This window comes from Somniosus microcephalus, unplaced genomic scaffold, assembly GCF_052327205.1.
Source record: "Somniosus microcephalus isolate GS21.2 unplaced genomic scaffold, FLI_Smic_1.0 unresolved_chr9, whole genome shotgun sequence".
Lineage (NCBI taxonomy): Eukaryota > Metazoa > Chordata > Chondrichthyes > Squaliformes > Somniosidae > Somniosus > Somniosus microcephalus.
Window position 1 is genome coordinate 19,943,037 of NW_028225187.1, and position 12,888 is coordinate 19,955,924.

The 12,888-nt window shown below is 55.8% G+C and overlaps 1 protein-coding gene across 1 annotated transcript; it reads left to right on the forward strand.

Annotated features, from left to right (window-relative positions):
* The first annotated feature begins 996 nt into the window (after nt 1-996).
* Nucleotides 997-11,450, forward strand: LOC147084871 (uncharacterized). The gene is made up of 2 exons (XM_085979592.1): nt 997-1,158; nt 5,433-11,450. Exon 2 carries the CDS (start codon nt 5,442-5,444, stop codon nt 6,414-6,416), a length of 975 nt encoding a protein of 324 aa, XP_085835718.1. The 5' UTR covers nt 997-1,158; nt 5,433-5,441; the 3' UTR covers nt 6,417-11,450.
* Nucleotides 11,451-12,888: the final 1,438 nt, after the last annotated feature.

Here is a 12,888-nt window from a genome sequence, read left to right on the forward strand (position 1 = left end):
GAGGAAGGATGTTCTTGCCATGGAGGGAGTGCAGCGAAGATTCACCAGACTGATACCTGGGATGGCAGGAATGACGTACGAGGAGAGATTGGGTCGATTGGGCTTATACTCGCTGGAGTTTAGAAGAATGAGAGGGGATCTCATTGAAACTTATAAAATTCTAACAGGACTTGACAGACTAGATGCAGGAAGGATGTTCCCAATGGTCGGGGAGTCCAGAACCAGGGGTCACAGTCTAAGGATAAGGGGTAAGCCATTTAGGACAGAGATGAGGAGGAATTTCTTCACCCAGAGAGTGGTGAACCTGTGGAATTCTCTACCACAGAAGGCAGTTGAGGCCAATTCATTAAATATATTCAAGAAGGAGTTGGATATATTTCTTGAGGCTAAAGGGATCAAGGGATATGGGGAGAAGGCAGGGACCGGGTACGGAATTTGGATGATCAGCCATGATCTCATTGAATGGTGGAGCAGGCTCGAGGGGCCGAATGGCCTACTCCTGCTCCTATCTTCTATGTTTAGAAACATATATATTCACAATATATGTAAATGATCTAGACGAGGAAACTAGATGTAATATCTCCATGTTTCTATGTTTCGAGCCCGCTCCGCCATTCAATGCGATCATGGCTGATCATCCAAATTCAGTACCCGGTCCCTGCCTTCTCCCCATATCCCTTGATCCCTTTAGACTTAAGAAATAACCCTTCTATGATTGTATATAAACACCTCTCTGATTATATATGGTGATTAAAAGTGGATCTGTTTTGTTTTGGCACCGCTGAGGTGGGCCCAGGCCCCAGTGAGTGGAGTTTTTTTCCCGCACTCTCACTTCCAGTTGTAGCTGTTGTTGTTGGCGGACCATGGCGGCCCGGCGGCTCCCAGAAGCCCCCGCGCGCCTGCAGGCCCTCCATCGGCCGGCCGGGCGGGCGGCGGTGCGCAGGCGCGGGCGGTCGGCGCAGGCGCAGCGGTGCCGGGGAGAGCCGCGACTGCGCAGCGGGGCCGGGCGAGTTGTGCGCAGGCGCCGCACGGTCGGCTCGGGTCGGGAGCCGCTCGGTCAGGCCTGAGGCGGGCGGAGGGGGAGAGAGACAGAGCGAGAGAGAGCGGCCTCTGCTCCCCGGCCTCATACACACACACCCCCACCCCGACCGGCAGCAGGTGAGTGCGCACACCCGCTGCCTCTAGTTATTATATTATATGTGTGTAGCTGGTGTGAGGGTTGCAGAGTCAGAGAATGACACCCGCTGAAGGCGTCACTCACCCGCCGAACAACCCGGGCTTCCAACCGTCGGTTAATTCGAAGCCCCGGGCCCCGCCCACTCTCCCCTTTGTGACGTTGCAAGCCCCGCCTCCTCCTTTCCTGGATCCGCCCCCTATCCCCTTTGTGACGTCACAAAGTCCCTCCTGTGACCTCACTCAGCCCCTCCCCCCGTGACCTCAATCAGCCCCGCCCTCCTGTGACCTCACTCAGCCCCTCCCTCCTGTGATGACCTCACTCAGCCCAGCCTCCTGTGATGACCTCACTCAGCCCCTCCCTCCCATGATGACCTCACTCAGCCCCTCCTCCTGTGATGACCTCACTCAGCCCCTCCCTCCTGTGACCTCCCTCAGCCCCTCCCCCCTGTGACCTCACTCAGCCCCTCCTCCTGTGACCTCACTCAGCCCCTCCCCCCTGTGACCTCACTCAGCCCCTCCCCCCTGTGACCTCACTCAGCCCCTCCCTCCTGTGACCTCACAGCCCCTCCCTCCTGTGACCTCACTCAGCCCCTCCCCCCTGTGACCTCACTCAGCCCCTCCCCCCTGTGACCTCACTCAGCCCCTCCCCCTGTGACCTCACTCAGCCCCTCCCCCCTGTGACCTCACTCAGCCCCTCCCCCCTGTGGCCTCACTCAGCCCCTCCCTCCTGTGACCTCACTCAGCCCCTCCCCCCTGTGACCTCACTCAGCCCCTCCCTCCTGTGACCTCACTCAGCCCCTCCCTCCTGTGACCTCACTCAGCCCCTCCCTCCTGTGACCTCACTCAGCCCCTCCCTCCTGTGACCTCACTCAGCCCCTCCCCCCTGTGACCTCACTCAGCCTCTCCCCCCTGTGACCTCACTCAGCCCCTCCTGTGATCTCACTCAGCCCCTCCCCCCTGTGACCTCACTCAGCCCCTCCCTCCTGTGACGACCTCACTCAGCCCCTCCCTCCTGTGACGACCTCACTCAGCCCCGCCTCCTGTGACGACCTCACTCAGCCCCGCCTCCTGTGACGACCTCACTCAGCCCCGCCTCCTTTGACGACCTCACTCAGCCCCGCCTCCTGTGACGACCTCACTCAGCCCCGCCTCCTGTGACGACCTCACTCAGCCCCGCCTCCTGTGACGACCTCACTCAGCCCCGCCTCCTGTGACGACCTCACTCAGCCCCGCCTCCTGTGACGACCTCACTCAGCCCCGCCTCCTGTGACGACCTCACTCAGCCCCGCCTCCTGTGACGACCTCACTCAGCCCCGCCTCCTGTGACGACCTCACTCAGCCCCGCCTCCTGTGACGACCTCACTCAGCCCCGCCTCCTGTGACGACCTCACTCAGCCCCTCCCCCCTGTGACGACCTCACTCAGCCCCGCCTCCTGTGACGACCTCACTCAGCCCCGCCTCCTGTGACGACCTCACTCAGCCCCGCCATCCCGTGACGACCTCACTCAGCCCCGCCATCCCTCCTGTGGAACTCAGTACCACAGGGAGCGGTTGAGGCGAATAGCGGAGATGCATTTAAGGGGAGGCTGGATAAACACAGGAGGGAGAGAGGAATGGAAGGATATAGTGATGGGATGAGATGAAGAGGGGCAGGAGGAGGCTGGCGAGGACCAGTTGAGCCGAGTGGCCGGTTTCTGGGCTGCACGTTCTACCGCAAGTCGAAACCAAAATGGGAGTTCTCCAATTCAGACAGTCGCTACCAACATAATAAAACTCACTACGCACTTGGCTCGAGTATAAAGCAAGGCTTTAATCAACTTGTTTCGGAACATGGAAGTCTAGTTGTCCTTCACTAGTCCCCGTCTTACAAAATGTCCTGGGCAAGCTGGGCCCATGCCTGAGTATTTACACTCCTTGGACGGCGCCACCAGCTGGCCGTCCAGTGTTATTTCATGAGTCGTTTCTTCGTGGATCATAAGATTCATAACGGCTACGATGGAGGTGATATCTCGCGGCAAAATTTTAACTTAACCCCCCGAGGAATAAGCGGTGTTGGTGACCCTCCCCTCGGGTGGGTGAAGTTCACCATCTACTGAGGGGCTCCCCACTGGACCTAGGCCCTCCAGAACATCTCTGGTTTTGATTAATCATAGAGGCATAACAGCACAGAAGGAGGCCACTCGGCCCATTGAGTCCGTGCCGGCTCTCTGCGGAGCGATCCAGTCAGTCCCATTCCCCCGCTCTCTCCCCGTAGCCCTGCAAGTTTATTTCCCTCGAGTGCCGATCCAGTCTCCCCTTGAAAACATCGAGTGTCTCCGCTTCCACCACTTCCGTCGGCAGCGAGTTCCAGGTCCTCACCACTCGCTGCGTAAAAAAGTTTTCCCTCACGTCCCCCCCTGTATCTCTTGCCCAAAACCTTAAATCTGTGTCCCCTAGTCCTTGTACCATCAACTAGTGGGAACAGCCTTTCCCCGACTAGCCTATCCAAACCCGTCATAATCTTGTACACCTCTATCGAATCATCCCCTCAACCTCCTTTGCTCTAATGCAAACAAACCCAGCTTCTCCAACCTGTCCTTGTAGCTAAGATCCCTCCCATCCCCGGAACCATTCTGGTCAATCTCCTCTGCACCCTCTCGAGGGCCTTCACATCCTTCCTAAAGTGTGGTGACCAGAACTACTCTTCCCACCCCCTTCACCAGCAAGGCAGTGGCAGGATTAGAATAGACAGGCGTGGACACGATGGGCCGAAGGGCCTCTTCCTGTGTTGCATGACTCTCTGACTCATAGAAACATCGAAGATAGGAGCAGGAGTAGGCCATTCGGCCCCTCGAGCCTGCTCCGCCATTCAATGAGATCATGGCTGATCATCCAAATTCAGTATCCTGTCCCTGCCTTCTCCCCATATCCCTTGATCCCTTTAGCCTTAAGAAATATATCCAACTCTTTCTTGAATATATTTAATGAATTGGCCTCCACTGCCTTCTGTGGTAGAGAATTCCACAGGTTCACCACTCTCTGGGTGAAGAAATTCCTCCTCATCTCAGTCCTAATTGGCTTACCCCTTATCCTTAGACTGTGACCCCTGGTTCTGGACTCCCCCGCCATCGGGAACAGCCTTCCTGCATCTAGTCTGTCTAGTCCTGTTAGAATTTTATAAGTTTCAATGAGATCCCCTCTCATTCTTCTAAACTCCAGCGAGTATAAGCCCAATCGACCCAATCTCTCCTCATACGTCATTCCTGCCATCCCAGGTATCAGTCTGGTGAATCTCTGCTATGGGGAGAGAGCGGGGCAGTGGGATTAGTTTGGGGATTGATACAGGGCTACGGGGAGAGAGCGGGGCAGTGGGATTAGTTTGGGGATTGATACAGGGCTATGGGGAGAGAGCGGGGCAGTGGGATTAGTTTGGGGATTGATACAGGGCTATGGGGAGAGAGCGGGGCAGTGGGATTAGTTTGGGGATTGATACAGGGCTATGGGGAGAGAGCAGGGCAGTGGAATTAGTTTGGGGATTGATACAGGGCTATGGGGAGAGAGCGGGGCAGTGGAATTAGTTTGGGGATTGATACAGGGCTATGGGGAGAGAGCGGGGCAGTGGGATTAGTTTGGAGATTGATACAGGGCTATGGAGAGAGAGTGGGGCAGTGGGATTAGTTGGGGGTTGATCTAGCAAACATAGAAACATAGAAGATAGGAGTAGGCCATTCGGCCCCTCGAGCCTGTTCCGCCATTCAATGAGATCATGGCTGATCATCCAAACTCAGTACCCTGTCCCTGCCTTCTCCCCATATCCCTTGATCCCTTTAGCCTTAAGAAATATATCCAACTCCTTCTTGAATATAATTAATGAATTGGCCTCCACTGCCTTCTGTGGCAGAGAATTCCACAGGTTCACCACTCTCTGGGTGAAGAAATTCCTCCTCATCTCTGTCCTAAATGGCTTACCCCTTATCCTTAGACTGTGACCCCTGGTTCTGGACTCCCCGGCCATCGGGAACATCCTTCCTGCATCTAGTCTGTCCAGTCCTGTTAGAATTTTATACGTTTCAATGACTCCCAATAGAAGGATAGTTTGAGATGAAGAAGGGTGGGAGGAGGCTCGTGTGGAGCATAAACCGCAAAGGGCGAGCTCATTGATGTGGGAGGCCAGCAGGCAAAGAGGAGCAGGGAGAGTTTCGGGGGGGCTGTAGCGGAGTGGAAGCGAGGAGCTGGACCGCGCCAAGCAGTAACTGTGCCATCTGCCCGTGTTCTAGGAGCTGCCCATGGCGACGGAGGAGGACGCGCCGGGCGCCGAGGAGGAATCGCCGGCCGCTGAAGAGGACTCGGCCTCGGACGGGGACTCCAGCCGCTCGGAGTCCCTCTTCCGGCCGGAGGAGCTGCTGGGCGACTGGGCCGGCTCGGGGGCCGTCGGGGAGGATCCGCCCCTCCGCCGGCGCCGGCGGCAGGTGCCCAAGATCGGGCGCAAGACCTACATCTGCACCGAGTGCGGCCGCAGTTTCAACAAGTACTCCAACCTCAAGCAGCACCTGCGGGTGCACTCGGGGGAAAAACCCTTCCGGTGCGAGGGCTGCGGGAAGGACTTCAACCTGCTGTCCAACCTGCGGCGTCACGAACGGACCCACACGGGCGAGCGGCCCTACAAGTGCCCGACCTGCGGCAAGGAGTTCAGCGAGCTGTCCAGCCTGCGCCGGCACGAGCGGACCCACACCGGCGAGAAGCCGTTCAAGTGCCCCTTCTGCGGCAAGCCCTTCAGCCGCTCGTGCATGCTGGTGATCCACCAGCGCATGCACACCGGGGAGAAGCCGTTCCAGTGTCTGGAGTGCGGCAAGAAGTTCAGCGACCCCTCCAGCCTGCGCAGCCACCAGCGCACCCACACCGGGGAGAAACCGTTCCGCTGCGCCGACTGCGCCAAGGAGTTCCGCTACTCCTCCAGCCTCCTCCAGCACCAGCGGGCCCACGCCGGGGCCAAGCTCTTCAAGTGCGCCACCTGCGGCAAGGGCTTCACCAAGTCCTCCATCCTGGTCCAGCACCAGAGCACCCACAGCCAGGAGCGGCCCTTCAAGTGCCCGGTCTGCGGGCGGGGCTTCTCCCGCCTCTCGGTGCTGGGGCGGCACCAGCGGGTCCACACCTGGAAGGGGCCCTGCACCTGCGCCGACTGCGGCCAGCAGTTCAAGAGCTCGTCCAGCCTCCACGCCCACCAGTGCGGGCCGGAGGCCAAGAAGCCGCCGGCCAGCTGATTCCCTCCCGTCTGTTTCTTCACCTGAGCTCGGGAGGTTATCCCGTTCGCCGTCGCCAGAAATTCCTGTACTTTTCCTGCCTTGAATATCTCCCCTCTCCTCTCCCCGCCGAATCGTAGAAATCTGAAGCACTGGAAGGAGGCCATTCGGCCCGCCGTGTCCGTGCCGGCCGACAACGAGCCATCCAGCCTAATCCCACCCTTGGTCCGTAGCCCCGTAGGTTACGGCACTTCCAAGTAAGAAAATTACGAGGCACTGGGTCTCGGCGTTAAACAAAGCTTTCATCAACTGTTTTACAACATGGAGGTCTGGTTGTGTCCTTCACTCGTTCCCGTGCGAGAATGTCCTGAGCAAGCTGGGCCCCGTGCCCGAGTATTTATACTCTCCCTGGACAGCGCCACCCGCAGGCCGCTCAGTATTATTTCATAAGCCTTTCTTTCACGAATGACGGATTCATGTCAAAGCGCGTATCCAAGTACAGCAAACTCTTTATTATCCGGCAACGACGGGACCGGCGTGGTGCCGGTTTATCAAAAAGTCCGGATTACAGAGAGGTATATAGTTTAAAAGGCACGAGAGCCACCGGACACAGCAACAAATCCAGGCTTCCCTGTTGCTTAGCAACAGGTGCAGGAACTCCGGCCACAGACCAAGCGTCCCTGTTGCTTAGCAACAAGTGCAGGAACCCCGGTAACACGGCCACCGATCCAGGAACTGCCACTAATATGAAGTAAAACTTACCTGAACCTACTCCTGAATTTTGCCGGTTAACAGAGAGTTCTGGTTATTTAGGTGCTGGTAAATCGAGTTTCCTGTGCCGTTTAAATGCGATGAGGGTTTCTGCCTCGACCACCCATTCAAGCAGTGAGTTCCAGACCCTCACCACCCTCTGGGTGAAGACATTTCCCCTCAAATCCCCTCTAAACCTTCTCCCCGAATTACTTTAAATCTCTGCCCCCTGGTCATTGACCCCTCTGCTAAGGGAAATAGATCCTTCCTATCCACTCTATCTAAGCCCCTCATCATTTTATACAGCTCAATTAATTCTCCCCTCAGCCTCCTCTGTTCCAAAGAAAACAACCCTCAGCCTATCCAGTCTTTCCTCGTAGCTAAAATTCTCCAGTCCTGGCCACGTCCCGGTAAATCTCCTCTTTACCCTCTCTAGTGCAATCACATCCTTCCTGTAATGTGGTGACCAGAACTGTACGCAGTACTCTAGCTGAGGCCTAACCAGTGTTTTATACAGAAGAAGCATAACCGCCCCCCTGCTCATGTGTTCTATGCCCCGGCTAATAAAGGCAAGTGTCCCGTCGGCCTTCGCAGCCACCCGTCAATTTTTGACCCGGGCGAGCTCAGGTGATGAAATGTGCGGCTGTTAATTCCTTCAATCGGGAGCTCCTGTTTCTAATCGCATCTCCAACCTCCCCCCCCCCCCCCCCCCCCCCACCGGCCCGACGTCCCAGTCCTTCCGTCCCGGTGTTGATATTGCAGAGCAGTTCGGACTCTGGCCCAGGCACGTGACTGATTCAGAAACGGCCAGTCGCATCCGAATGGCGGTGTGTCTTACCCACAGTGCTTGGCTGAAGCGAAACCCCTCTATCTCGTGGTGTTGAGAGTGTGAGAGAGAATGTGTGAGAGAGAGTGTGAGAGAAAGTGTGTGTGAGAGAGTGTGAGAGAAAGTGTGTGTGAGAGAGAGAGTATGAGAGAGAGAAAGAGTGTGTGAGAGAGAGAGAGTGTGAGAGAGAGAGTGAGAGAGAGAGCGAGTGAGAGTGGGAGAGAGATTGGGAGAGGGAGTGAGAAGGAGTGAGAGTGGGAAAGAGTGTGTGTGAGAGTATGAGAGAGTGTGAGTGTGAGAGAGAGTGTGAGGGTGTGAGACAGAGAGTGTCACAGAGTGAGAGTGTGAGAGTGTGAGACAGAGAGAGCGTGTCAGAGTGTGTGTGTGAGAGAGAGAGAGAGAGACAGAGTGTGTGAGTGTGTGAGAGTGTGTGAGAGAGAGTGTGTGAGAGAGAGAGTGTGTGAGAGAGAGTGTGTGAGAGAGAGAGTGTGTGAGAGAGTGTGTGAGAGAGAGAGTGTGTGAGAGAGAGAGTGTGTGAGAGAGTGTGTGAGAGAGAGAGTGCGAGACAGAGAGTGTGTCACTCGTCAAGCAGCACGGGTAAGCGCTACCTGCCTCAATGTGGATTGGCAGTGGCGGGGGTTGGGGTGGGGGGGGCGGAGAAAGAGCTGGATCACAGGGAACAAGAAGGGGAAGGAAAGTATACAACCAAACAAGGCTCACTCCCAACTCTCATCAGAAGCTGTGCACTGACCTGGGACTTAACAGCAGGAAACTGCATCGCCCGTTCACACGGAGCCAAGCTGGTTTTTAACTCGCCTCAGCGGTCAGGACGTGAAACACGGCTCCGGAGAGTGAGAGAGAGAGCCCGTTTACAGGCTAAGACTGACTTGCGGTGTTTATTCACAAGTAAAACAACACAGAGACACATCCAAAACACTAATAGGACAGCTGGCAACCGGACTCGTAACCCTGTGGCGTGGGATTCGACCCACCTTCGGACGGCCGCCCTGTCGATGCCGGGACGATTTTCTTTCCATGTTGAAACACTACCTGGGAGTCGAGAGCTGTCCGCTATCTCGGCTTAGCAGGGGCAGCTCTGTCGGAATCCAAAGACCATTGTCCTGTTTTTTTTTTCTCTTCCCCCCGCTAGGTCTCGAGCACCCGGAACAGAGTCAACGGAGATGTTGGGTGCTGTTACTCGCTCAAGGGAATCCCTTTCTTTGTCAATTGCAGCCTTCCTATCAAGTTGGTGCAGGAACAGGAGGAGGACCGTTCAGCCCCCTCGAGCCTGTTACACAGGAACAGGAGGAGGCCCACTCAGCCCCCTCGAGCCTGTTACACAGGAACAGGAGGAGGACCGTTCAGCCCCTCGAGCCTGTTACACAGGAACAGGAGGAGGCCCATTCAGCCCCCTCGAGCCTGTTACACAGGAACAGGAGGAGGACCGTTCAGCCCCCTCGAGCCTGTTACACAGGGACAGGAGGAGGCCCATTCAGCCCCCTCGAGCCTGTTACACAGGGACAGGAGGAGGCCCGTTCAGCCCCCTCGAGCCTGTTACACAGGGACAGGAGGAGGCCCATTCAGCCCCCTCGAGCCTGTTACACAGGGACAGGAGGAGGCCCATTCAGCCCCCTCGAGCCTGTTACACAGGGACAGGAGGAGGCCCATTCAGCCCCCTCGAGCCTGTTACACAGGAACAGGAGGAGGCCCATTCAGCCCCCTCGAGCCTGTTACACAGGAACAGGAGGAGGCCCATTCAGCCCCTCGAGCAAGTTACACAGGAACAGGAGGAGGCCCATTCAGCCCCTCGAGCAAGTTACACAGGAACAGGAGGAGGCCCATTCAGCCCCTCGAGCCTGTTACACAGGAACAGGAGGAGACCCATTCAGCCCCCTCGAGCCTGTTACACAGGAACAGGAGGAGGCCCATTCAGCCCCCTCGAGCCTGTTACACAGGAACAGGAGGAGGCCCATTCAGCCCCTCGAGCCTGTTACACAGGAACAGGAGGAGGCCCATTCAGCCCCTTCGAGCCTGTTACACAGGAACAGGAGGAGGCCCATTCAGCCCCTCGAGCCTGTTACATAGGAACAGGAGGAGGTCCATTCAGCCACCTCGAGCCTGTTACACAGGAACAGGAGGAGGCCCATTCAGCCCCTCGAGCCTGTTACACAGGAACAGGAGGAGGCCCATTCAGCCCCCTCGAGCCTGTTACACAGGAACAGGAGGAGGCCCATTCAGCCCCTCGAGCCTGTTACATAGGAACAGGAGGAGGTCCATTCAGCCACCTCGAGCCTGTTACACAGGAACAGGAGGAGGCCCATTCAGCCCCTCGAGCCTGTTACACAGGAACAGGAGGAGGCCCATTCAGCCCCTCGAGCCTGTTACACAGGAACAGGAGGAGGCCCATTCAGCCCCTTCGAGCCTGTTACACAGGAACAGGAGGAGGCCCATTCAGCCCCTCGAGCCTGTTACATAGGAACAGGAGGAGGTCCATTCAGCCACCTCGAGCCTGTTACACAGGAACAGGAGGAGGCCCATTCAGCCCCTCGAGCCTGTTACACAGGAACAGGAGGAGGCCCATTCAGCCCCTCGAGCCTGTTACACAGGAACAGGAGGAGGCCCATTCAGCCCCTCGAGCCTGTTCCCCCATTCAATGAGATCACGGGCTGATCTGCGACCTAACTCCATCTACCCGCCTTTGGCCCATATCCCTTAATACCTTTGGCTAACAGAAATCTATCAGTCTCCGATTTATAATTAACAATTGATCCAGCATCGATTGCCGTTTGCAGAAGAGAGTTCCAAACTTCTACCACCCTTTGTGTGTCGAAGTGTTTCCTAACTTCACTCCTGAAAGGTCTGGCTCTAATTTTTAGACTATGTCCTCTAGTCCTCGACTCCCCAACCAGCGGAAATAGTTCCTCTACCCTATCAGTTCCCCCTTAATATCTCGAAAACTTCGATCAAATCGCCCCTTAACCGGCTAAATTCCAGGGAGTCCAGCCCGAGATTGTGTAATCGCTCCTCGCGACTTAACTCTTGGGAGTCCCGGGGCTTCATCGATCGGAGAGAGAGCAGGCCGAGACTCCCCGCTGCGACTTAATCCGCTTTCATCGGGCGGGCGAGGGGGGGGGAGAGCGTCAGTGCGATGGCATCAGACGCTCACGGGGTGGGGGGTGGAGTTTAAGTTCGGTTGCGCTGGTTTCTCGACGCGTTTCGCACGACCTTGGCGCAGACGATAGCGGGAAACTTTGAGCACAGACGCGCAAAGACAACACCCCGTCACCTTTCCAAAGCCTTTGAATGTAATGTTTTTTTTAAACTGACTACTGTACCCCGATTATAAGCAGCACATGGTTCTGTATAGTTTGTAAAAGGCATTTCAAATCAGGTTACTCGCAGATGGTGGACTGACACTGTGATTAAAAATGCTTTTTTTTTCTAATAAACCGATTTACGGCTGTGTGAATCAGACTCCGCCCGGCCTCCAGACTCGAATGTTCCGACGCTCTCCTAGGCTGGTTTTGCGTTCGCAATATGCAAACTATTTTGAGCGGAAACGAGAGAGAGAGAGAGAGAGACAGAGAGGGAGACAGAGAGAGAGAGACAGAGAGAGAGAGACAGAGAGGGAGACAGAGAGAGACAGAGAGACAGATGGAGTGAGACAGAGAGAGACACAGACAGAGAGACAAAGTGAGAGAGACAGTGAGCAAGAGTGAAAGAGAGGGAGAGACGGAGTGAGAGAAAGAGACAGAGAGACACACAGAGAGGGAGACAGAGAGAGAGAGAGAGACAGAGAGAGACAGAGAGAGAGAGACAGAGAGCGACGGAGCGAGACAGAGACAGATGGAGTGAGACAGAGAGAGACACAGACAGAGAGACAAAGTGAGAGAGACAGAGTGAGAGATGGAGAGAGACAGACAAAACGCACTTCTCACAATGGCGCCATTTTGTCAAAGCAATCGGCTTTTAAAATCCTGAGATCGCTGGTCCTCCAGTGCATGTGTCTCCCTGAGGAAGGGGACAAGCCTGTAAGATAGAATCATGGAATGGTACAGCACAGGAGGAGGCCGTTCAGCCCGTATCGCCTGTGGTCGAGCTCTCCGACTAGTCCCACTTACCCCTCGCTCTTTCCCCACAGCCCTGCACACCTTTTTTCCTCTTTCAAGTATTTATCCAATTCCCTTTTGAAAGTGGTTATTGAATCTGCTTCCACCGCCCTCTCGGGCAGCGCCTTCTGCACAATATTGACTTTGATTTGCGACACGGGTGAGTAAGAAGGCCGCAGGCAAGGTGGTGAGAAGCACGGTTAAATCATGAATCCATTTTCTAAAGCAAATCTGATTTGCCCCACTGTACCTGCAATGGTTCGAACGCGCTATGGGGTAGAAATTCTGCTCGGGCAGTAGGGAATCTGTACCAACAGCGCCGACTATTCCGTTCCATTGACTGTGGTACCGGGGATGAGGGACTTCAGTGATGTGGAGAAGCTGGGAGTGTTCTCCTTAGAGCAGAGAAGGTTAAGGGGAGATTGACCAGAATGGGACCAGGGATGAGGGACTTCAGTGATGTGGAGAGACTGGAGAAGCTGGGGTTGTTCTCCTTAGAGCAGAGAAGGTTAAGGGAAGATTGACCAGAATGGTACCTGGGATGAGGGACTTCAGTGATCTGGAGAGACTGGAGAAGCTGGGGTTGTTCTCCTTGGAGCAGAGAAGGTTAAGGGGAGATTGACCAGAATGGTACCTGGGATGAGGGACTTCAGTGATGTGGAGAGACTGGAGAAGCTGGGGTTGTTCTCCTTGGAGCAGAGAAGGTTAAGGGGGAGATTGACCAGAATGGTACCTGGGATGAGGGACTTCAGTGATGTGGAGAGACTGGAGAAGCTGGGGTTGTTCTCCTTAGAGCAGAGAAGGTTAA